Genomic DNA, 25,525 nt, shown 5'->3' with positions numbered 1-25,525 from the left:
GTTTTCGTCGCTCTGTCTCTCTCACACTCGTGGGGCGTCCCGCGTAGGAGCGGAAAAGACAGGCGACGAAAACGACTCTCGGAATCAGCCTGCTGGCTGCAGCAGGCCACTCCCGAGCCGCGCCAAAAGTCGAAAGCGGCCCAAGTGGCCAGCCCCAGCAAATGGAGTTGCGCGTCTGTTTCCAGCCGCCCACACCCCTGCAGCGGCCGGCCTGGACTGCCCCCTGTGCCTCAGGCCGGAGGGGGGGGGGGAGGGGTCGGAAGGGCATGGGCGAAGCCATGGGCCGGGCCGGCAGGGCTCCACCTGTCAATACACTCTAACGAGCTGCATTCACCCCCCCCCCCCTCTTCATCCCCCCCGGCCCGCACCTCGCCACGGGAGTCATTTCCATACACTGCCCCGGCCGGGCCCCACGGCCCCACGGCCCGCACACGCGAGACAAGCGAGTGACAAGCACGGCATTGGCTGGACGTGACCGCTGCCAGCCAGCTTGGATGGACGAGCCGATAAAAGTTGCAAAAAGGGACGTCGCGACGTCATGAACCGCCGCCGCGCGTCGCTGATTGCTCCTGTTGTTGTTGTCGTTGTTGTTGTCGGCGCTGATTTTTGCCGCGTGCTGCTCGCTTTGCGCGCCAAGCCGAGCGTGCCGCGGAGCGCGGATAGTGTAGTTGCGGTCGGATCGTTTTTATTAACGCGTCGCGACGCTCGGACGGGCGCTGCTGCGCGCTGAATCTCAATCAACGGTGTAGTGGAGCCGGGCGGGGCGGGGCGGGGGAATTATTTTGAGGGCCCAAGTGGTCCCGGGGGCGGGCAGCCTGTAATCGTGTGTACATTCCGCGCGACATGGGCTGAGCTGGTCGGGAATAGAGCATTTCCGTAATCCTACTCCATCGAGAGCGGATCCGAAAAAGAGAACAGCAGAGCATGGCCGCCAAAACCGAGAACGTTGATTGGCCAAGATCGCTACGTCGAGTGGAATCGGCGACTCTGAATCGGCGACTCTGAATCGGCGACTCTGACACCTTTTCGTTGTCGCAGCGCAGCAATCCTGTCCTCTGTTCCCCGATTGGCGGCTGGAGCTCGTCGCCGCCCTGTGCAGCGGAGCAAGTGGAGTGCGGGGGACCGGCGCGCTGTCCTGGTGGTCCTTCCCTCTGCGTGCGCTGCGCTGGCGCGCTCCGCTGCCCCGCTGCGGCGCCGCGGACTCGGAGCCTGGTCCGAGGCACAGCACTCGTCTGCTCCGCAGATGGCACCGCCATTTCCAATGCAGCCTTTCGAGTCCCTGACGGCCTGGGCCTGGGCGGGCCTGGGCCGCTCGGTCGTTTTCGCAGGAAAGCGACGCTTGCGCGCGAAGGACGGCCCTAACCCTAACCTCACCCAACGACCACACTCAACTTCGCCCGAAAGGAGAGGACATTAATGATTGCACGAAAACATCTGGGCTGATCTGCGCCAAAGTCAAAGTTCGCACGTGCCCTGTTGTGTTACTTCCTTCCCGCGTCCCGCCACTAACACTGCACTAACACTTCGCACAGCCTCCGCCTCCGCCCTCTGGAAGGCTCCACGCGTCGCCACTCCCCTCCGTGTCTTTCCAAAGACAGTGTTGGTGTCACTGCTCACTGTGGAACCTCAGCTGCGAGCAGTTGGCAGCACTGTCAGGAGGCTTGTTGTTGTTTCTGGTGGTGTGGTGGTGGTTGTGTTGCGTTCCTTCAGTGTTCCTTTACATGTGTTGCCTCTAGTATCTGCAATTTGTTTTCGTCTTCATATTTTCGTATCGATTGAACGGATTGGCAGCAACAATGGATGTGCGCTATAATAATCTGGTCTGGGAGCCTGTGATTGCAGTAGAGTGTGTAGTGCCTTGGGAGATTTTGAGCAATCTGCCCCCTAGGGAGGACCGTGCGGACTTCTGCAGCCCATACCCGGTGCGCTGCAATGCTGAATTATTATTTAATATTCATTTGCACCATAAAAAAACAAGGATAATCGAAGGTGTGTTACGTCAGCCTAGTAGTGGTCATAGATCTCGGGAACTGCTTGTCAAGTCAAGAGTGTCATGGACTTCGCCGTCGCCGAAGAGAGAAGATGACCATTATATGACGCTCCTTATTCCGGACAAGTCACAAATGGATACAAAAGACACCCTGAAGATAATGGATTTCTGTTATTTCAACTTGAAGCAGCCTTCCTTCACATTGAAACTATGGGTTTGTCTGTTCAACTTACTTTCACTGTAACCTAACAAAGATATTCAGATAAGCTTACATTAAGGGCTGACCCGAGCTAGGATTTAATTTCAGTAAAAATAAAAATAGAACCTTGCCCAGTTATTAGGTCAGGTGTGGTGATTTCTCAAAAAGGTCGAATGTGAGTTGTTAATAGAGTGATAGCAAAACATCTACCTGTATCTTTCATTGGATCGGAAAAATTTGAAAACCGTTTCAGGTTCTGATGTATACAAGAGATTGTGAGGAAATTTCTCAATTTGGTTTCTCTGATACCTACTAAAGGTTTTACATTTGGAAAAATTAAGAGGATGCCCCCTATCTACAACCGCTTACCAGCACAGGAAACCCTGGAGAGGTAAGCGGTTGTAGATAGGGGGCATCTGGCTTTCTGTCCCTTTTTGGAAAAAAATAATATTTAAGAGTCTAGTTGAGAGTACAACAGATATTAAAAATTCAAATGAAGTCATAAAACATCAAATTTTTGACAAGTCACGAAAGAATGAACTTAGAGCAATTCAAACTCATATAAGTGCATTCCTATACCAAAAAGATAGATTCCCTTGCCAGTTTTTTGTTGCTTAGACTTGAAGTAAAGCGTATTAACTTTTGAAGCAACTGATGAGTTATTTATACACATATAGTTAAGAAATCACTCAGAGATTTTGAATGGCAGAATAGATTTAATTTCACCATCTTGATTATATGTGATTTCAAGGAATATTCCTGAACTGGGTATTAAAGTTTCTGTTTTTCATAATTTGAAGGTGTATGCTGCACCCAGAGTCCTTCGAGGGGTCTCTATTACTGAAAGTTTGAATGTAGCTCGACGCTCAGGCTCTCCTCTCTGCGACATTCAGCTTCGAGTTGGTGACCATGACTTCCCTGCTCACAAGGCTGTTTTGAGTGCAACCAGCTGTGTGTTCAAAGTGAGTAGTATCAGTGAACCCAAAGAATAATGGAAATGCGTGATTTGAACCTGTTTTGACCCCACTCTTTATTCTTTGTTACAGGCCATGTTCTGTGGAGACTTCAAAGAAAAATATGCTGAAACTGTTGTCATTGAAGATGTATCCAAAGAGGCTTTTGGGAAATTTTTAGATTTCCTCTACTTGCAAGATATTTGTTGGAAAGGAAGCGAGCTTGAGTTATTAGGTCTTTCTGAGCGATACCAGGTAAGTACAAAGTAACTTTGGTGTGCAGGTTGTGTTAACCTTGAAACCTTGTGAAAATATCATAATTTAAGACTACACTTTTGATTTTGACTGTTAAATGTACTGTTTCAATTTAAGTGTTCTATAGCATTGTCATAAATTGAATTTGAAAATACCCAATATTTTGAAACTTGCTTAAACATTTTACACTAGCTTTGGCAACAATTCATATGGTCAATATACACATAAATTCAGTAGCTTGAATTTGCAAAGTTCTTTAAGATACATTCTACGGGACGAATCCTTTTCCAAGGTTGGAAAAGCGCATATTTATGCCTACTTTTCAAGCCACCTGCCGGGTGCCCTCCTCCCAAGAAAACCGCGCCTGACCCTTTCAAACCTCATTCTTGTACTTATACAGGGTGAGTTTTCTCAATGTGTCAATAATTTGGAGGTAGTTTGGGCACCCCAAGGGGATCATTTTCTACCAATGAACTAGTGGGCGCAAACGTCTAGGTACGGAGATAATTGGTGCTTTGTAATTGGCCTTCGCGCCTGCGAGGTAGGCACCCGCTGCCACTGATGGGCGCAGGACCTCACGTGGGGGTGTCGCGGGTCTAGGAGGGGTGCTTCGAGTCTCGAAGGGGTGCGGCGGACCTTGCAAATGTCTTTTGGGAGGGGTTGCCGCGGGTCTCAAGGGGCTGTCATGGTGGCCCCCGTTACAGTGGATCTCACGGCTGTCTTTGCGAGGGTGGCGGGATTCCACGGATACTTCCGCGAGGTAAGTGGCACTCCCGCGAGTACTGCTAGTCCCGCGACACCCCCTCGACAGGTCCTGCCACCCTCAGTGGCACTGGGTGCCTACCTTGTAGGCGCAAAATCCAAATTCAAAACACCAATTATCTCCGTATCTAGACGTTTGCGCCCACTAGTTCATTGGTGAAAAATGGTCCCCTAGAGATGCCCAAACTGCCTGCAAATTATTGACACAGTGAGAAAACTCACCCTGTATGTATACAAAATATTCCCCCCCCCCCCAAAAAAAAAAAAGAACGCTCTTTCCTCCAGCAGCAACATTAAAACAAGCCAGCTTTGTCAATGCCCTTTAAGATTTGTCTCCCTAAAGTAGAGCAACATTTTGTGGCTACAGGTGGAGCAACTCAAGGCACGCTGCGAGATGTGCCTGTGGGAGCTGGACGGTCTTCGCGCCCTCGGCATTCTAATAGAGGCCGACAAGTGGCCCGTCGTCACCGACACCATGAAAAAGCGACTGTGTGAAATCGTGATGGCCAATTTGGGGTCCGTGGTGAAGTCGAACGAGTGGCAGACGCTGCAGTCAAGCAGCCCAGTGCTGGCAAGTCTAGTCGAGGCCGGCGCCAGTCGCTTTGCCATCGCGTCCTCTGTCAATGTCAAGGTCTTCCACGAGCTGGCGCGTTGGTGATTGTTTAATTGTTTTCGTTTGCTTTGTGAACAACTTTTTTGATTTTTATAATCTTTTCAACAGAAGCATATTTGTCTGACTTTGCCGCTAGTGTTCCCTCTCAACTCAAACCTGAGTCCCGTACTGGCTGCTTGCCTCAGCGGGCATTCAAGTGGTGTCCTCCGCTCCACCCCCGCCATCGCCATCTGTCCGTGACGGGGAGGACACCCGCTCCGAATCCGACCCAGTGGACTGATTCCGAGAGTCGTTTTCGACTGTCTGTCCCTCTCGGGCCTTTGCGGGGCGCCCATGAGTGCGAGAGAGACAGAGCGACGAAAACGACTCTCGGAATCAGTCTGGTGGCTTCGCAACGGACGGCGGCGCCGGCGGCACTCCGGCGCCCCATCCAGAGCGAAGATTAGTAGTGACACGATTTGGCTCTCGGAGGACTCAAAGTTGGGCGTGCTGTCGATATGGTGTGGCGTGGAGGTGTTAAGGCGTTCCGCGTCAAATTAGTGCTCGGCAAGGTTAGGGGGTGGTTGTGGGAGAGGGGGAGGGGGCTGTGTGTCGAGTACGAGTCGATGTCGAATCTGCGGGTCGCTAATCAGGTGCAGATATACAGGGGCGGGGTGAGGAGGCAAAGGGGGTTTTGCCCCCTCCCCCTGTATTACCTAGATAGCCGCCTGGAAGGTAGGCAAAAGCCATACTTTGCTCCTGCAAGTAGGCAAAAAGTGCTGCTTTGCCCCCTCCCCCAAGGGTCGCTCTGTCTCTCTCGCACTCCCGGGGCGTTCCGCAGAGGTGCGAGAGAGACAGCGCGACGCGGCACTGTTTGGAGCCGGCCCGCGCCACCACGCAGCGTCCCCCTTTGTTCACTTCATCTCCTCACCGGAACGGCCCGCATAAAATATGAAGCGAAACTTTTGGAAATGGGAATGGGCGTGGAATGGATGTAGGCCGGCCGGGCGGAATCCCGCGCTGGCCGCCGAGGTGCCCTGCGCTGCCCAACAGCCTGTCTCTCTCGCACCTACGGGGCGGCCCGGGGCTGCGAGAGAGGCAGCGATGGAGCACCGTTCGGCACCAGTGCTGGCCGCCGAGGCGCCCTGCCCTGCCCTGCCCTGCCCTGCCCCACGAGGCCCTGGCGCTAGTTACGCCCTGCCATGGCCCTGCCTCCCGGAAGCACCCCGATGAGCTTATTTCCTACCCATATGCGCACCGCGCCGCACCGCGCGCCCTGCCCGGCACTGTCCGAGACAAGGGGGACACTTCGCCGCCCCGACAAGCCGTCGTTCGGAAGGACGACCCGGTCCGGGTGCGCCTGCAGTGTGGTGGCCCAGTCCATGTTTGCCTGCAGTGCGACAAGGACAGACTGCCGTGTTTGGGGCGCGGCCGGGCAGGAGGCGTGTGCCTTGCGTGCGCCGCCCCGCCCCCGCGCAGCATGACGCCGTGCTTGGCGTGCTTGTTGCCGCCAGTGTAGTGTCCCGCCCGGCCATTACACCGCCGACACACACTTGGGAGGCGGTTTTGATACAATGACGCCGAGGGTTCTGGGGGATCGGGAGGGTGGCAAGGAGACTCGCTCATGAATGCGTGATGCTGGGCCGGAACCCCCTCCCTCACTCCTCCCCCCTCACCTGGAGCCGCACCGCCCGGCCCGCCCGCCCGGCACGCCCGCCGCCCCATAATGGCAGTGGCGAAGATTGCATTGCTTAAAGTTTATAATCTGCGGTACGGCGGCGTGCCGACGCGCCGGCGGAGCTACCAGCTACCCTTTCCTGGAGCCGCCGATCGGCCGCCGAGCCGTGTCCGATTTCGCCGAGCTCAGGTTTGAAAGTTGTTGAATTTATCGGGAAAACAATTTTCTTTCGCTTTTATTCGTTGATCATGCCTCAGATGGTCTTGCAAACATTGCACAGTGAGCCAGAAGACCGGTGGAGGCGGCCAAACTTTTTGACGCGTTTTGAGCTCCAGAGTCGCTAAATGAGACTCGAACCGAACGTGTGACCCCATCAATGGATTGCTCTCCGAAGGAGAAATCCATTGGTGGGGTCACACGTTCGGTTTGAGTCATGTGTAGCAACGCTCTGGAGCTCGAAACGCGTCTAGAGTTTAGGCCGCCTCCACCGGTCTTCTGGCGCACTGCGGCCGCCACCCGCAGCGCACGCGCGTTGGGCTGCCTACCTCTCCGGCGTGATGGCCCCGTTATGGCCAAAGTCGGCGATGGCGATGTTTCCGCCGGCTGCTGCCGGTTCGTCGATGAGGAGAAATGATCTAGTCTTTATGAATACAAAAGCCAAGCGGCCGTCTCGCGTAATCAGCTTTACGCCTTTGGAAATCGGGCCGGCGACGGGCTGGCTGCGCCGCCGTGTTTTCCTGCCTCGTTCGCCGTGAAAAGGGGTTACGGCCAAGCCGACAGTTGGATCTCAAATTTATGACGTTTTATGATTATTTCAGCGCGTTTCCAGGGTTTGGCGAGGGCGCTGCTTTTAGGCGAGGAAGAGCGACGAGGAGGTCGGCTTACATATTAAACCGTTTCCCGGGAAATTGTTTTGCGGTTAAAGCAAACTCGGGGGAAAGCGCCACGGACTTGCCGCGGCTGCCTGGCAGTGCCCCGGCCTGGCAGTGCCCCGGCCTGGCAGTGCCCCGGCATGCCCGCGTGTGTATTCTGCGGCCGCTCCAGCAGGCTCGCTCTGTCTCTGTCGCACTCATGGGGCGCCCAGCACCGTTGCGAGAGACAGACTCGCCCGGCAGCGGGCGGGCTGCTCCAGAAAAAAAGAAAAAGGGCGCTCCTAACGTGGTCCTGAGCCCACCGCGCGCCCCGCCGGCCGGGCCCGGCCCTGCCTCGCGTCGGGGAGACAACAGCCCTCAGGTAATTAAAAAATGGCAAGGCCTTTCAGAAGCCTCCCCACGAGGAGAACTCCGTGACGTCATCCTTCCAGCGACGAAAAGAAAATAGGCTAATGTATGAGAAATTATCCGGGCCAGAGGGTTCGCGTCGAGGTAATGGAACTGTCAATAAAACAGCGAATTTTCCAGCGCCAGGAAATGACGTCGGGGTAGGGTCTCAGGATTTTGAAATGCATGTCTGCTTGGTCAGTTGGACCAACGCCTGCTGCTGCCGCTTCTCACATGGCCGAGCCCCCACAGCTTCGCAAAGGCGAGGACGGAGCAGCCGAGGGATTCGGAGGAGACGCTCCGTCTCGCTCGCACCCACGGGGCGCTCCGTGAGGGTGCGAGAGAGGCAGAAGGCGTTCTTCAAGCCATTGCCGGTGTCCCTGCCTAGTGATTCGGAAGATCGCTTTGTCGCTGTCTCTCTCGCACTCACAGGGCTCTCGGTTGCGGTGCGAGAGAGACAGGGCTACAAAGCCCGGCAGGGACACCGGGATGGACATGAAGAACGCCTTCTCCCGGGTGCAGCAGTGCAGCAGCCCTTTGGCCCTACGCCCTTATCCTTCATCCCTTGCCCGCCTCCCTTGTGCCGGGCCAGCGGCGCCAGCGGCAACGGCCAATGGGCAGCGGCGCGGCGGCCCACGTGACTGCCAGCGCGCCAGACCGAGAGTCGTCTCGCACTCCAGGGGCGTCCCGCACAGGTGCGAGCGAGACAGCGACGAGCGACTCGGAGTCAGTCCGCTGGCCGGCCTGGGCAGGCGGCACGGGGCGACGCGCGGCGCGCGGTGCATGGCAGAATAAAATTGGAGGGATAAAAAAGTGCAGCGGCCGAAAGGCGGAAGGAGAGGACGGTGCAGCATTCTGGCCATTCTGTCGCGCACCTGGGGGCGGCGCTGCGAGGCGCTGCGAGGCGCTGCAGCGCGGACGCATTATTCCCTTCAATAGAGCGCGAAATTGGCGACATCCCTAGTCCAGGCACGGTCCGGCTCGCACCCCGGAGAGGGGGGGGGGGGGGACACTGCCAGGCGTCACGGTGACGACGAGACACTCGGTGACCGGAACGCGCATCGCGACAGGGAGCGATCTTGCGATTAACCTTGCGAGGGGTGCAGTGGAATGTGACTTGAGACTGACTGTCCGTGACTGTTTCGACTGTCTCTGACTTTGAGGTCTGATTTCGAACTGCGCTCCCACCGCAACCTTCGGGAGCGCCCCGTGAGTGCGAGAGAGATGATGGAGGAGGTGCATGGCGGAGCGACGAGAGCGCTGGTCGTCGCGGTACCGCGCGGCAAGACTCCTCCAGGAGGTGCTCCATCTTTTCGCGGCTCCGCCCGTCGCCTACACTGTGGAGACTGCACGGTGCAGGCGGCTTGGCAGCCAAGCCTCGGCGCCTCGGCACCCCAAAGGACTGATTCCGAGAGTCGTTTTCATCGCTCTGCCTATCTCGCACGTATACGGGTCGCCCCATGTGCGAGTGAGACAGAGCGGCGAAAACGACTCTCGGAATCAGTCTGCAGGGCGTGGGATTACCGACTGAAGTTGTCGCCACTGTACATCCCCGGGACGGCGCGGCGGCGAAACACCGAAACACCCGGAGAAGCGCGAGCAGCGCAGTCGACACAAAGGCCTCGGTAAACTTAAACGGAGCCGAAACTTGGCAAAGGTTCGGCGGATCGCCGGACTAGCCGGGGCCGAGCGCCGAGCGGGCCGAGGCTCGGGCCGGGGGCGCCAAGGGGGACCCAAGGGGGGCCCCCGCGCCACTGCACTGGGCCACTCGCGGAATTAGGTTCTGCTGGTCGTGTAATGAAGTGTCCACAGAACTGAGCCGCACTCCACCACCACGCTGACAGTGCCTCGTCACTCTTTCTCTCTCTCCCGCCCCGGTGCGGAACATCCCATGGGTGCGAGAGAGACAGAGCGAGGAAAACGCTCTTCGGAACTAGCCGGGTTCCCGCGGACGAGGACCGCGCCGAGCCGCGCCGAGCCGCGCCGCCACGGTGTCGAAGAACTAGCACAAACAGACCTGCCGAAAATCACATCAAGGGGAGGCGCGGCAGAGCGGCGCGACGCGGCAGGGGCGCCAAAAGGGGAGGGGGTGCTCTGAATCATTAATGGGATCAGAAGCAGCGTCGGGACAAATCAGCCGTGAGTTTTGAAAGCATACTTTGAATCCATCCGCCTGTATTTCTTGCTCTGCCTCCCTCTCTCTCCCACACGGGGCGCGCGGCGTCCAGCGACCGGGACGAGGTTCTGATTAGCATAAGCAAGGCCGTGCGTGCCGAGGGGGAATATCGCAAGGAGTTACGGCCAAAAAGGAACAAACACAGCAAGAAAAAGGTGAGCCTGGTTTGCCGCCTTTTGTCCTCGAAGGGTTCAAGCTGTGCGCCACGGCGGATGGCCGTTTTTCAGGTTTTTGTCGTGCAGCTGTTTTCCCTGTACTTGTTTGTTCTTGTTGGCTGAGCGATAGCGAAGCCCTTGCCGTGTTTGGGCGCGCTGAAAAGTGACTGGTCGTGAGTCTGTCTGTCTGTCTGTGACTTTGTACTCACCAACGATTCTCAGCAACTACAGTAGCTATAGTTTCAAGATTTCGTATTTAACGTCACCTTAGTACCCCCCAACACGAGTTTGTTTCAAATCGTTGTTTAGTATCGTTTGAAATATTCAAAACATACTTTTGAATCAGGTTATTAGCATGGTTAGGTTGGCAGCACTCAGCACTCACGAATTTCTCATACCTGCGGCCGCGGCTCTCAAATACGGGACAGAAGCAAATAAGCAAATAAAACAAAATAACGAGCAGAAGGGTTTGGAAATGAGATCGGCCATAGTTTTTCCACATTCTAGAATGATTAAAACCCTTTTAGGGTATCAACACAGCGAAATATGGAGAATGGCCGTGAAAATGATTTACGTGTTTCGTTCCCCTCTCCCCCCCCCCTTTCGAGGGGAATCTTCTTCAGGTCAGTGCACTTTGACAGAGCAGTGTAAAAAGAATGTTTTTATTTTGACCTTTTGTATTGTGGGCATCTACTTGTTTCATTTTCTATAGTGTCATCCTTTTTTTTTTAAATTCTCATAGTAGAGGAAATCAGGGAAATGCAAATAACTTGTGTTGAAATTAGCAGGCATACTTAGTTTGGACTCGAGAAATACATTCTATTGCAATGCTGCAAGCTGACAAGAGTGCAAAAGTACTAACATGTGTTTATTAATAGAATCAATGTATGGTTGTGTATATTTAATCCTAATAGAGTTTGAATTGATATTGGGTTCAAAGAGACGACTCAGGTTTTGAGCGGTGAGTGAATTAGTGAATGGATTTAATGAGACGATTCCTTTCACTTCACTGAAGTTAATATAACTGGTACTACTCAGTATTGCATACCTGAGTAAGTTTAATTGTGTCGGTTCATTAAGCCTTGGGTAGCCTTGGCATTGGACTCTATATGACGAATCACTGGATTTGACAATAATTGGTCCCCGTTAACTGGTTCAGATCAGCCTACCCTAAAATGACTCTCTTAATATTAACTGTGATAACGTATGCCAATCAATATTTTTTTATTCACTGGTTCACAATGAAAGAATGACAAATGTTTCATAGATATTACTTATAAAATTGAGAATTCATTAGTTAAGAAAAAAGAGATATCGAATAGTGACCCAATCATACGAGTAACCAATTAAGCGATTCAATGCTGGCAATTGAATGTTACTCGACTGAGGGATTCACATTGGTGTGGCATCAGGGAATTGGTGATAACAGAGGGTGCTTCATGAAGACAGTGTAGGAATGTACAGAAATTGAGTCTAGATATTGTTTGTAGATTTCAGTGTACTAGTCACAAAAGCTACATTTATTTCAATGCCAAACCTACACTTTCACCTAGAGCTACGCAATTTGGGGCAAAACTTTCTAATTTGAGAGTCATGCGTTTCCCTGCAGTTTTCAGTGCGCTGACTTCAATATTGACTTCTAAATTGTCCCCAGACCCAAAAATTTTAAACCCATTTTGGGTCAAATTTTTTTAAAATTTAATTGCACATTTATTCTTGCAGTTTTTTGAGTGCTGATAGCAAAAATCACTTCCATTTAGCCCCATCAGACTTATATTTTCATCCGAAACGAGGTCATTTTGGACCAAAATTTTTAAGTCGAGTCTTATATTATTTCCTGCAGTTTTTGGTGTGCTGAACTCAAAAATGACTTCCAAAATTTTTCCCCGACTCACACTTACCCGAATTTTGACCAAATTTTTGGGCCAAAATTTTTTAAATCGAGTTTGACATTGATCCCAGCAGTTTTTGGTGTGCTGATAACGAAAATCACTCTCATTTCGACTCCAGACTTATATTTTCATCCCAAATTAGGTCATTTTGGACCAAAATTTTCAAGTCGAGTTTTATATTGTTTCCTGCAGTTTTTGTTGTGCTGAACTCAAAAATGACCTTCAAACTTTTCCCAGACTCACATTTAACCGAATTTTAACCCATTTTGGACCAAAATTTTTAAATCGAGTTTGGCATTGATCCCAGCAGTTTTTGGTGTTCTGATAACGAAAATCACTTCCATTTGTACCCCTGGTCTAAAGTTCACTCAATATGAGTCCTTAAGATGCACATTTCGTCTTCTCAAGCAAAGTCCAAAGTGCACAAACCATGTCAATTCGCATCGCTCAGCCACACTACGCGCCCAGACTAAACGGCGCGTACCCCTAGTAAACAAGGAGAATTTCGTATCGAAGTGCAACTCGCTCGTCTTTGCACCTACACCGTCCGTGCTCGCGGCTGGGACCGAGGCGAAGGTCGCGGGTTCGAATACCGAACCGGCCAGCGTTTCCTCGCCCCTAGTTGGCGCGGTCGCCGCTGCCACCCGACCATTAGTCCGAGGCCCAGAGCGTGGACACCTCGCTGCCCCTCCCCACCGGGCCACGCCGCGCCTGGCCACGCCTGGCCACGCCCCACCGCGGCCCGGCGTCCGCCATGCAAATTTGTCATACAAACGCAATACTAGAGGCCGAGCGACAACACATTTACCCGCGTTAATTATTCATATTCCCCTGCCGATTTGAATTTAATTTGGGCCGCCGTGTTTTCACTCCCACAAACTCGGCCGCCGCCCTGTCATCTGCGCGGCCCGGCCGACTGACTCCGAGAGTCGTTTTCGTCGCTCTGTCCCTCTCACGCTCATGGCGCGCACCGTATGGGCACGGCAAAAGTACCGCCTGGGATTCCCAGGCGGTGCCTGGAAAATAGGCCCTTTTCCCCATGATGCGCCTGGGAATCCCAGGCGGTACTTTTGCCGTGGGGGCGAGCGGCGAAAACGACTCTCGGAATCAGCCTGCCGGGGGTGTCACCGCGGAGGGGATGAGGCCGGCAAATCAACTGGATTTGGCAGTCATCCGCGCCGAGGCGGCCGAGGCCGCGCCAACTTTCACGCTCCGGCCTCCGACGCGCTGGCCCGGCCAGCCCGGCAGTGGACTCGGCCCCGGTTGACACGCCGGCCCGGCCCGGCCGTGGCCCCAGAGGCCCGGAAGTAGGCCCTACTGGCAGGGCGCCCCAGGCCCGCCCCGCGCAGCCCCCGGGCCATCCTGGGCCTTGCCCTGGGCCTTGCCCTGCCGGGCACGCCGGCCGGTGGCGGGGCGTGTCCGTGGGTCCAGCAGGCAGCGCCCGCCAGGCACCGTGTGGAGCAGAGAGAGAGAAAGAGAAACACAGATACCCGGAGGCGTCGTGCGAGCGGGACGGAGACAGACAGCGCCAGGGGGAAACAAGTTGAAATGAAATGTGTTTCTCAGTAATTATCTTACAGCGCTGGTGGCGACGGGGCGCGGCGGGGCGCGGCAAGGCCCAAGGCACGGCCGGCCTCAGGTGAGGCGGTCGAGGAGGGCAGAAGGGCAAGAGGCTTTCCTTAGCGTGTGGCGCCCTCAAAGAGAGAACGCGGCAACGCGGCAGGACCAAGAATGGCGCGAAAAAAGTCAAAGCCTGTTCTTTTGCTTTCTATCTCTGTTTCGCTCTTTCTCGACCCCGGGCTGGCGCGCGCGCTCCAAGGACTCGCTTTTCATCCGTCGGCCCGGTGTGGCGGAGGCGGCTGTCTTAGCTGTCGGCCCGGCGACGGCGCGGGTTTGCGCGATGCACGCGGTGTGCCGGGCGGTGTAGCGACACGTGCTGGGGAGGTGGGGTGAGGTACTTCCAGTCCACCAGCTGGGGCTCCATCCAGAGTCGGGGACTCGCTGACGCGGAGTCACCTGATGCCCGTTAATGAGGACGAATCGATTTAAAAGTCGGCGCGCCGAGGCGCCGCTCGGCGTGCCGCTCGGCAACATCGCGGTGATGTGTGACCATGTGGCGAGCGAGGGGGGAGGCCGGTTGTCATCACAATACTGGATTCCCTGCGGACCTCAGGGCCAGGTTACCGCACACTGGAAATCCAAGTCATGTGGCGGAGCATAACCGCTTCACCCGCTGCTGCGACGGCCTGGCCGCCACCAAGGCCAGCGGCCTGCACCACCGCATGCTGCCGCAGGGCAGGCACTGCAGGCGGGAGCGCCTGCGGTGCCGAGGGTAGGCAGTGCCGCCACACACGCTGCCGCGGCGGGCGGCCCGCCCGGCCGGGCGCTCGGAGGCTGCAGGCTGATTCCGAGAGTCATTTTCGTCGCTCTGTCTCTCTCGCACTCATGGCGCGTCCCGTCATCGTCCCATGGGTGCGAGAGAGACAGAGCCGCGAATACGACTCTCGGAACCGGCCTGCCGCCGGAGGCTGCGGTGTTGCCCCGAGGCGCGGGCGCCACAGCGGGCGCCACAGCGGGCCACAACGCTCCAGCGTCCGCGTGCCGCTGGCAGATGGCCCATCAAGCTGGACCGGAAACGGCCAGGAATCGCCCGGAAGCGCGTCGGTAATGGCCGAAGGGCCGAAGCGCTCAGGGGCACGCAGCCTCGCCCCGCCGGACTGTCGCAGGAAGTCTCCCGCTCGGTTTTGGCTGCTCCGTCGAAGAGCTCCGAGAGCTCCAAGAGGCGCTGGAGGTGAACAGCACGGCAGGAGGCTACTTTCAGACGACATTGTGGATGTCCTTTCTCGCAGCCACGGGGGAGGGCGGTCCATTGTCCTTTCGCCGCGCACTGGACCCGCGGCCACTTCTTTTCGCGACTGTACTGTACAGGTGGCGGCCGCGCTGAGTGGGATTGGGTGCCAGGGAACTTTATCCATCGCCGACGGCAAACGGCGAGCGGGAGAGAGAGACAGAGAGAGAGGGAGGAGAAGGGCCTGATGAGGAGCAACTATAGTAGTCAGGGGCCGAAGTTGATAATCTCTAGAGCGGCGTGTCCTTTGCGCCATCGAGAACGCCGCAGGCTGCGCCGTGCCTTGCCGCGCCGTGCCTTGCCGCGCCGTGCCTTGCCGCGCCGTGCCTTGCCGCGCCGTGCCTTGCCGTGCCTTGCCTTGCCGCGCCGTGCCTTGCCGCGCCGTGCCTTGCCGCGCCGTGCCTTGCCGCGCCGTGCCTTGCCGCGCCGTGCCTTGCCGCGCCGTGCCTTGCCGCGCCGTGCCTTGCCGCGCCGTGCCTTGCCGCGCCGTGCCTTGCCGCGCCGTGCCTTGCCGCGCCGTGCCTTGCCGCGCCGTGCCTTGCCGCGCCGTGCCTTGCCGCGCCGTGCCTTGCCGCGCCGTGCCTTGCCGCGCCGTGCCTTGCCGCGCCGTGCCTTGCCGCGCCGTGCCTTGCCGCGCCGTGCCTTGCCGCGCCTGCCGCGCCGTGCCTTGCCGCGCCGTGCCTTGCCGCGCCGTGCCTTGCCGCGCCGTGCCTTGCCGCGCCGTGCCTTGCCGCGCCGTGCCTTGCCGCGCCGTGCCTTGCCGCGCCGTGCCTTGCCGCGCCGTGCCTTGCCGCGCCGTGCCTTGCCGCGCCGTGCCTTGCCGCGCCGTGCCTTGCCGCGCCGTGCCTTGCCGCGCCGTGCCTTGCCGCGCCGTGCCTTGCCGCGCCGCCTTGCCGTGCCTTGCCGCGCCGTGCCTTGCCGCGCCGTGCCTTGCCGCGCCGTGCCTTGCCGCGCCGTGCCTTGCCGCGCCGTGCCTTGCCGCGCCGTGCCTTGCCGCGCCGTGCCTTGCCGCGCCGTGCCTTGCCGCGCCGTGCCTTGCCGCGCCGTGCCTTGCCGCGCCGTGCCTTGCCGCGCCGTGCCTTGCCGCGCCGTGCCTTGCCGCGCCGTGCCGCGGCGGAGCGACCCTCTAATCCGGGCTTTATTAGAAACACCGGGCCCGGCACTTTATTTGACGAGGAGCGGAACGCCACATTGGTTCAAGTTATTGCTGGCACGAACACGCCGCGGGCCTTCAATTCCAGAATTCGGGAGGAGGGGAGGGGGAGCGAGGGAGGGGTTGGCGGGAAGGGTTCATGCAGGCAGCACCGCCCACTCCGCGCCCAGCGCCCGCCGTGTACTGCCAACGGGTTAGCGTTGACCCAAACTGTCATGCGAACGCCGACAAGTTGCGACGGTGTGCGCGCGACCCGGCAGCGGACTCATTCCGAAGAGTCAGTTGTTCGTCGCTCTGTCTCTGTCACTCTCTCTCAAAAGAAGGGGAGCCTAGCAGGGGAGGCAAGAGGGAGACAGAGCGATGAAACGACGTTTCGGATCCCCTCGGCAGGTAGACGTGCCGAGAGGGCGCGGGCACGGACCACACACACACACACACACACGTGCCCGGCCCCGTATCCCTCGTCGGGGATTTCGTATGCAAAATGGCGAGAGCGCAGTGCCGTTCGATGCCTCTGTTTGATGGTGGAGGAGGGGGCGGGGGTGATCGAGTTGTCTGGGTAAGTGGCAAGTGGTGTTCAAGGCTTATCCGACGCAGGGTACAGCACGCCGAGTCCCCGACTCGTGGCTTGGCTCACGTGTCCGCCAAAGGGCCGCGGTGGCGCGGCGTGGCGGGGCGTGGCGACGTACCGGTTGCTCGCGTCAGCAGGGTCGCTGTGGCACGCCCTCCTACACCTGCCTGCAGAGGCCGCAAGGGCGAAGGCGGGCGAAGGGCGGAGAGAAGAGGGTTCAGCGGATCCTGCAGTGGCCCTGCCCCACAGTGCGCACGCGGAGGACACCAATTCATAAATCGGAAGCAAACCGATTATTTGTGCAGTTTGTTTACGTCTGTTCGTTCGGATGAGGTTCAGTTGCATTGCCGAAACTGCAGCCTGGAACAGTGCACTGGACGGCACTCGCTGTTTTTAAAAAAAATCGTTAATCCTTCGGATCCTTAGGTAGGTTTTTCGAAAAAAATAAATAAAAAAACGAACCGTGTGGCATTAAAGTATTAAAAGTGTACCGCCAGCTGAGTGTGTGTGTGAGAGGGGGGGGGGGGGGGGTGAAGCGGAAGGGCAGCCAACCTTAAACTAGCAATAATATGAAGAATTACGCGCGCTCATTGCGCGCGGCGGCCATGCGGTGGCGGTACCCGCCTCCGTCCCTGTTCCTCGTTTTATTTCGGCCCTAATGGAAATCCCCGCAAGCCCTCCAGGGCAGAGCCAGCACACTGATTCCGAGGGGGCGTTTCCGTCGCTCTGTCTCTCTCGCACCTATACCTGACACCCCATGAGTGTGAGAGAGACAGAGCGACGGAAACGACTCTCGGAATCAGTCTGCGGGCAAAGCCACTGAGCACTCATCGCTGGCATGTCGTCGCGGGGCGCGTAGCGGGACGAGGCAAGCGGAGCAGCGGAGCAGCGGCGCAGCGGAGCACATGTGTGGCGTGGCAACGCAATATCGCACTGCGTCGGCAGCCTGGTGCCGCGCAGCACCACGTCGCGCTGTCTCTCTCGCACCCTAACGGGGCGCCCCTGTGTGCGAGAGAGACAGCGCGACCGAACCACCGAGCCGCTGCGGCGGCTTTGGCGGTGCGTCTGCAGGGTGGCCTTCGCCTTCGCGTGTTAATCCCTTCCCTTTTTCATCTTTGTGCCTCTCCCTCCATCTCGTCGTCGCTGCCGTCGCTGCCCCAGCGGCACCTCGCAGGGCGCAACCAGTGCGGCGCGGCAAGGCCCGGCAAGGCCGAGGCAAAGGCGGGCTGCACTTCGCCGCCAAGAACCCCCTCTCCCAGCTCGGCGTGCCCGGCGTGCCCGGCGTGGCGCAGAGGCGAAGACGGAGGCAGACCCAAGCCCGCATCTCCAATGCGCCCCGCCGCGCCGCGCCACCCCGCCGTCAAAGTTATTTTATGCGACAGGAGTCTTACATCTGGCAGGGCCTCGCGATCTTTGCTTGCTTTACTGGAGCGGCTTTGCTGGAGTGGGACGGGGCCAGCGAGGCTGGTTTCGAACCGGGATTCCGTCCCTCTCGCGTTCGTGGGACGTTTCGCTGGGGTGCGAGAGAGACGGGGTGACGAAACTCTGTCCGGGTTCGGAATCGCTCCAGAGGGCTGTGGCTGGGCCAGAAGACTTGTAGACGCGGCCAAAACTCTGGAAGTGTTTCAAGCTCCAGAGTCGCTAAACAGGACTCGAAGCGAACGTGTGACCCCACCGACGGATTCCTCATTTGGAGAGCAATCCATCGGTGGTGTCACACGTTCGGTTCGAGTCCCATTTAGCGACTCTGGAGCTGAAAACGCGTCCGGCCCACTGTGAGGCGGGCTGGCTCGCCCCGATGGGCTGCCTACCTGGCCGGCGCCTCGGCCACCCAAATTGCCCCCTCCGTGGCCGTCCTTGGCCGAGGCCGAAGCGCTGCAGCCTTGACTAGCCTGCAGGACGCGGCCTCATCAAGGAGAGAAGCAGGGCAAGCATGGCGCAGCCTCTCGGCCTCGGCCACGCCCGCCAGGCCTCGGCACCGCGGACCGAAAATAGAAAATCCAGAACACGGCCAAGGAGGGCAGCAAAAAGAACCGCAACGCACCGAAGAATAACCAGCCGCGGCTCGGAACGGGACCGACAGGCCGAAGCGGCCAAATTGGATTTGTTATTCATTTTGCGGCATTTTCATTATCATCCTTGTCCAGCGACGTTCCCGCCCTGAATCCACACATTTATTTGCGTACGCGCGGTCCGCCACACCGCGCACCGCGTGGCGCGTAGCGGCAACAGCAATTCCAGTGGCGCGGTGCGGCGCGGTGTGCAAAGGGCAAACGCTGGCAAACGCGGTGCGCGGACAAACGAATGTGAGTTTCCGTGGCAAGTAGTGGCCGGTGAGTAAGCAGCGCCCCTTTCTGCCCCTTTCCACCCGACGCACGCACACACGCACGGCCACGCACGGCAGGCTGATGCCGAGCGGTGCTTTCGTCGCTCTGTCTCTCTCGCACCCCTACGGGGCGCCCCGTGAGTGCGAGAGAGACGCAGCGACGTAACACTGTTCGGAACGAGCCTGCCGGCGCGGCGAGAACCCAGTTGACACGTGGGAACGGCATTCTGAATAAACAGACGTGCTCCAGATGTGTGCCGGGCGGGGCCGGGCGGTGGCGCGCGACGGGCAGCCTCACGGGCCGCACCGCACCGCGCACCGCACGGCAGCGCGGCCAGCGCTTAATTGAAAGAAAATATGAGGGGCAAAGGTAAGCACGCCCTGCATGGCCGGGCCAGGCCAACCAGGCCACGCCGGACAACGCGCCGCTCAAAGGGCCGGCCGGCTGGCTCCGAACAGCGCCCCGCCCGGCCCCGCCTCTCTCGCACTCGCAGGGCGTGGCGCCGCGTGCCGCCGCCTGCCGCAGGGGCGCGAGAGACGGAGCGACGAACCAGTTCGGAACCAGTCTGCAGCGAGAGGGCGGCCCGCTGTAATTGGAGCCTGATCGAAGGACGAAGGACGCGCGGACGTGGAAATGGAAATGGCGAGCGGGTCGTGAAAGAAATTAACAGTGGCGGCGCCCCCGGCGGACTGGCGCGGGTTCGAACCCCGGCCGGGGCGCGGCGGCTGCGTGTGGTTTTTGGTTTTCGCAGCCCTGCGGGCGAGGAGCAGCAGTGGCGGGCGATCCAGGCGATCACACGGGGAGCGAGGTAATTCCAGGTCTGACACCGGGATAGCCGGGATAGCGCCGCTGGACGGCCGGCTTGCCTGCGCTGCGCTGCAGGCGCCGTGCCCGCCCTGCCCGCCGTGCCCGCCCTGCCCACCCTGCCTGCGGGGATGAGAGCGGTGCTACGTTCCACGCCCCAAGCCCCTGAGCCCCGAGCTAGCCCCGTGGGGGCGGGCGCGGCCCCGCCTCGGCCCCAGCCGTCACATCAAACGGAATACGCGACTCACGGCCTCGGCCCTGGCCGCCCTGGCCACACGCAGCACGCAGCACCTGGCCGCGGCCTGCACGCCTCTACCCTCGCGGCCGAGTGCGCCGCGCCGCGCCCGCCGCGCACTTCCGACGCCAAATTCCCCTCTTCCCTCTCCGCCACCGGCTAATCCCGTTGTTAAAAACGCGGCCCGCTTTGTGGCCGACTTGGAGGACTCGGGGATCGGCGGCGTTCCAGCCCGGCCGTTCCAGCCCGGCGGCGCAGCGCCCCGCCCAGGCCGTCCCGTCCCGTCCCGTTCCAGCCCGGCGGAGCACGGCGGAGCACGGCGGCCCGGCCCGGGCTGCAACAAAGTTTGAGGTCTCCACTAATGACTCGGACTCGGTCCGACAAGACGAACCTCGCCAAGATTCCATTACAGATGCCCTGGAGACTCTGTGGAGGGCCCGGCCCGGCCGCCTTGTCCTGTCTGGGCGAGCCCTCAGCCCCCAGGTGGCTCACGGCCTGGCTGGCCGGGCGCACGGCCCGCACTGCGTCCAGCGGCCTCTGGGGCGGCCCTGCGGACGGCCCTGCGGCCCCACGGCCGCCCTTTGAAAGCCCGTTAGGTGTGCCCCTTGCAGGCGCAGGCGAGCGCAGGCCGGCCCGGCCCTCATAACCTGGCCTCGTCTAAATAATGCATCTGCGAAGGCGGAGGCCGGGCAAGGCGGTGCGGACCGTGCGGGCGGCGAGGGGGAGCGAGTGAGTAGGAGCTAGCGGCCTCGTGGGGAGGGGGCGGGGGCGCTGCAGCCACTCAGTACACCCTCAGAATTAACTGCTGCAGGGTGCACACACAGCCTCCGGCCTGAGCCTCCCCGATCACGTCATCAACTACCGTCCGCACGAGGGGCTCCTGCCTGCCAGGCCTGCGTCGCGGTGGTCACCCCGGCTGGGCCTTCCCCGGCCGCCGCGCTCACACCGGGTGCGGATCCAGGCATTGCCCCCCCCCCCTTTAGCTGCCTGCATGGAAGGCAACAGGCCCCGGTTTCCCGTCGCTAGGCAACTTTTGAGACCCCCCCCCCTTCCAACCCGTATCTGGATCCGCCCTTGGCTCTCGTCTCCAGCCGGCTGGAGCCTGGACTCGGCTGGAGTCCGCTGAGTCGGTCCAGGGCGAGCCAGGGCGGGTCAAGTCAGGCCGCGGACGTGTTTCAGGGTAATTAGCCCGCTGGCCCGGCAGAGTCCGAGCAGGTCCGACTTGGCCGGGAAGCGGGGCAAGCGTAGCAAGCGGAGGCGAGGCCGCGGAGCCACTCAGCCGTGAGGGCGTTTGTGGTGCTGATGCCACCAGCCACCCCGCCCCCTTTACCCCCGAGCACCGCGGTTTCACCCACTGCTTCCCCCTCCTCTCTCTTTCTGTCATTCCTGGCTAATTGCATCGCATCTCGCTTCCCTTGCAATGCATCGAGACCAGCGCGCCTGTGACGCAGGCAGTCCCGTGGAGCGGCGCTGTGCGCTGTGTTGCCTACCTCGACTTCGTCAGGCGTTCGCCGCTCAGTCTGCTGCAAGGGACCTTCCCTGCGGACTGCAAATTTAAATTTCCCACCGAGCTCCCACTCGACCTGTCCTGGATCAGGCGGATTGGAGGACCAAAGCACCACCCACGCCCGCATCAGAGTTCGCAAAGTAACCACGAGATAAGAATCTCTGGGCAAGACGTCAAATGGCCCTCCGTCCCTGTGGAGGCTCTCAGAAGAAAAGTAGGATGCCATTCCTAGACTATGTTTAATCCACTGCAGAGAGGTGCTTGACTGGTTTAAATTAACGTAAATCCACAATCGTCAGAATATGTAGTGCAGGAAGTGTGTACCAGGTCATGAAAACAACAGGGTTTTTGCAGTGTGCTGCTAAATTACTTCGCTAATGTCTGAAACAATGGCTGCGGATTGTTGAGCACCAAGTGGAACCGCTCAACTTAGAGATTGTTACTTTTGTAATGAATGTTATGATAGTAATTTCTGAAGAGACATTAAGATCTAATTCATTAAATCATGGAAAGGTATTATTAAAGGAAATCTTAATAAAACAGCATAAGTCTTAATTTTTTTATTAATAAAATAAACCAGTTTACTTGCAACCTTACAGGGATGATCTGAACAACTGTTACTTCCGGTTACTTCTTACTTTGATACAGTGGTAAAACAAAACAACACACATACAACAGAAGTGTGTACAAAGAATAGCTAAACTATATTAAAATGAAGCAAAACATTGGTGGAGATTCATAGTTGGTTATTTCAAACCAACATCCACAAAACATTATATTAAAGAAGGAACATCTCATGCACAACCGTTAGTCATAATAAAAAAAAAACCATACACTGCAAGTCCACTTAAATTATTTCCTCTTTACGAGGACAGTCCAGGATCAGTCTTTGACTTGCCTTGGAGCAGTTTAAGTAGAATATTTTTTTAAACTATTTTGAAACACTTAACTATACAATTAATACAAACAATGTATTACTAATTGTCAAAATAAAACCGATGTTGGTAATGTTAATTAACTATACAATTAATACAAACAATGTATTACTACTTGTCAAAATAAAACCAATGTTGGAAATGTTAATTAACTATACAATTAATACAAACAATGTATTACTAATTGTCAAAATAAAACCAATGTTGGAAATGTTAATTAGCTTTCACAAAACAGTAAGCATGACCACTCTCAACATCATCTAACGAAACCACTTTGACCTTGTAGGTATCACTTTTCAAATCCTCTGAGGATTCGGGATTCTCTGGTTCCTTGACAGGTTCTGGAAGCACAGCCTTCTCAGGGAGTTCCAGACTTTCGCCAATTTCGTCACGAAATCGAACCTTCCTTGAAGAGTTCCTGCAAGGGTTTGCACCGACACAAGAGCTAAAAACATGTAAATCAATAGACCTCAATAGCTCCACAAAAATACGTTGATCAATATTCCTGGATAATTGGTACAAAACAAACCAGTCACCAATTTCACAGCTGTAGCAGATTGACTCTACAATGCGAAACTGGCATCGCCAAGCACGACAGGAAAGAAGGTATGTGCGCAGCCTAAAAGACATCATCACACAGACACGGTAAGCCATCATGAAACCAGTGATAGTTGCAACCACCATATACCAAAACCACAAAAAGACATAAATTTTCTCGCTAATAATATTGATGGAAAGTACACACAGAGCATCATACTTTTGTAATGTCCCACTAGGTCCAAATTTGAAGAAGTTGCACTTGCTCACCTTTGGGAAAATTCTCGACATTGGATCACATTCATTCAAGTCCCAATCACAATCCATCACTTGGGTGCCATAATGCATGAAGTCCCCATCCAAAAACAAATCCATGTAATAGATTTGCCCAACCACATTCACAAAGTTCAGAACTTCACACAAGAAAAAGCGATAGAAATAATGGTTTTGATGGCCAAAGCTGTACTTCAGGTGGTCGAACAGAAGTCCTTTCCGCTCTTTCTCTGTTTTCTTGGTCACAACAGGTTGGTCCAGATCCTGGACCATGCTCTTCATACGGCCCCTCTCACAAATGCTCCACAGAGAGCGGGGAACTTTGAACAGCATCGCCTGCAGAAACAAGGAGATGCACACCCACTGGTAGTACTTGTGCGTCTTCTCTTCATCGCCGTCGTCTTGCAGGCCGACTCCCGGGGCAGCGTCCTCGCCAAGCCGATCTATGGCGCGACGCGGGAGGGTGAACGTTGACATGGTCCAGCAGTAGGCGTTGATCATCTTCTCCGGTATCTTTTGATCTGAAATACATATTATCGGATCTCCTATGTACTCCTTCCAGCCCACCAGAGAAGCGCAAACCAGCAACACTAGCACACTGGCTCTGTAGTGCAGCTTGAACACATTGTTGTCCGTGGTGGGTTCCTTCAGATCGATCTTGAAGACCTTCTTGAGCGGCTTAAACAGCTCCAGCATATTAGACATCTTGGCTGAATGATTGATTTCTCTTCTAGAATCCCGATGTAATCAGATTTCCAGGTGGTGGCGCAATGGCTGTTCCTTCCATGAGCGAGCGGCATGCGACGCGACCGCGACACGAGCCGGGCCATCAACAACAACAACACACAACAACAGTGGCGAAACAAAAAACAAATGCCGCTCGCCGGCCGATTATTGCAAACAGCAAGGATGTATGAAAAATCGCTGTAACCACGTCGAACAGAAACCGTAAGAATGCAAAATTTCGCGTTTCGCTTGCGGCAGTTGTCGTGACACACCGCGCTGTTGATGTTGCTATACCCACGCCTCATTCCTTGAGTCGAACGTAATTTTATCACGAAAATCCTCACGCGCGGGCCTTCATTCCACTCTCCGGCAAGGTGGTCCGTAATTTCGACACCAGTCTTCGTCGCTCTGTCCCTCTTGCACCCAAGTCCGTGGCGCAGCTGAGGGAATTTCGTCTACACCACGCCCACCCCAACCACACCGCTCGGCTCAAACGCTCCAGCGCGCAGGCACACTCGTACATTTTTGCGAAGGCTGCGGCCACTTCAAGGGGGAAAGTTTCATCGCGCGTAGTAGGACCGCACTTTCAAGTGCTAGATAAATTTAGCCAAAGAATCCAAGAGTGTGAGTCATCTGGCCCACTCGTGAAAACTGTCCACTTCCAACTCCGGCGGCCATTTAGGCCCTCGCGAGCCGCCGGCAGAAACACAAGCAGTGCATGGCCAGACAGCGGCGAGAGCGGGGAGCCCCTTCTCGCCTCCACAAACGCACTCGCGCACTGCGAGCCGACTGTTTCATAGGGAAATATTGTAATAGGCTGCCGGAGTTGGCAACACTCGTCGCTAAGTGCGGCTTCCCCTCCCCCTCCCCCCCCCCTCGCCACTCCTCACGTGCCGCTCACGCGTGCCCCTCGCCTTTGAGCAGGTCCGTGGCGCGGCGGCGCGGTGCTCACTTGGACCTACCTGCTGCCGTGCCGTGCCGCTGCCGTGCCGCTGCGGGGCCTCGACGGCCTTGGCGGGCCGAGTGGCGGAGTGGCGGCGCAAACTCATCTCTAGTGCGAGAGGAAGGCAAATCCGACGGTATTAGAGCGCCGCAACCCTTTGCCCGTCAGGCCGTCAGCACAGCCGTGGCGGGGCGGGGCGGGGAGCAGCAGCGCGCCTGTGACGCAAGCAGTCCCGTCGAGCGGTGCTGTGCGCTGTGTTGCCTACCCTGGCTTCGTCAGGCGTTCGCCGCTTGGGCTCCGAGAGTGACGCTGTCTGCCAGCACGTCTCTCTCTCTTCGCTCTCTTCTCTCTCTCTCTCTCTCTCTCTCTCTCTCTCTCTCTCTCTCTCTCTCTCTGCCTGATGGTGCTTTCCGGCCCGCCGGGGGATTTTCCGTCGTTTCCTCCACTAATCCCCACCCCTGCCCCCCGGCCCGCCACATCCCGCCCGCTCTGACCACTCCCGCGCCGCTCCATTTTGCATCCCCAGTTTGGCTTCGGATTCTTCCGCCCGCGCGAAAACAAAATTAACGGTACAACTGGCACGTGGAAATCGGCGCGGGGGGCGGGAGGCGGGAGGCACCGTGTTCGGCGACAAATTGTGTGCGCCCGTTTGTTTGTTTTGACTTGTTTCTCATTTTCTTTTTTTTCCGAGCGGAAGCGGCAGAGAAGCGGAACCGCGCCGTGTCCGCTGCGAAAAAGAAGAAGAGAGAAAAAGG

General features: G+C 57.2%; 2 protein-coding genes across 2 annotated transcripts; one reads left to right on the top strand and one right to left on the bottom strand.

Moving 5' to 3' along the window:
* The first annotated feature begins 1,630 nt into the window (after positions 1-1,630).
* Positions 1,631-4,900, top strand: LOC117648621 (kelch-like ECH-associated protein 1B). Its single transcript, XM_034391236.1, has 4 exons — positions 1,631-2,204; positions 2,990-3,151; positions 3,236-3,397; positions 4,527-4,900. The coding sequence occupies exons 1-4, from the start codon at positions 1,797-1,799 to the stop codon at positions 4,815-4,817; spliced, it is 1,023 nt and encodes a 340-aa protein (XP_034247127.1). The 5' UTR covers positions 1,631-1,796; the 3' UTR covers positions 4,818-4,900.
* Positions 4,901-22,504: 17,604 nt separating this feature from the next.
* Positions 22,505-23,806, bottom strand: LOC117645860 (innexin inx2-like). The gene has a single exon (XM_034386383.1). The coding sequence runs from the start codon at positions 23,804-23,806 to the stop codon at positions 22,505-22,507; it is 1,302 nt and encodes a 433-aa protein (XP_034242274.1).
* Between the last annotated feature and the right edge of the window lie 1,719 nt (positions 23,807-25,525).

The sequence above is a fragment of the Thrips palmi genome, unplaced genomic scaffold (assembly GCF_012932325.1).
Source record: "Thrips palmi isolate BJ-2018 unplaced genomic scaffold, TpBJ-2018v1 HiC_scaffold_10, whole genome shotgun sequence".
Lineage (NCBI taxonomy): Eukaryota > Metazoa > Arthropoda > Insecta > Thysanoptera > Thripidae > Thrips > Thrips palmi.
This window is presented reverse-complemented; position numbering and strand designations above follow the sequence as displayed.

Coding starts and splice junctions, on each gene's coding strand:
- LOC117648621 (XM_034391236.1), top strand. CDS start 1,797: ATGGATGTGCGCTATAATAATCTGGTCTGGGAGCCTGTGATTGCAGTA. Junction 3,152..3,235: donor CAACCAGCTGTGTGTTCAAA/GTGAGTAGTATC, acceptor TCTTTGTTACAG/GCCATGTTCTGTGGAGACTT. Junction 3,398..4,526: donor GTCTTTCTGAGCGATACCAG/GTAAGTACAAAG, acceptor TTGTGGCTACAG/GTGGAGCAACTCAAGGCACG.
- LOC117645860 (XM_034386383.1), bottom strand. CDS start 23,806: ATGTCTAATATGCTGGAGCTGTTTAAGCCGCTCAAGAAGGTCTTCAAG.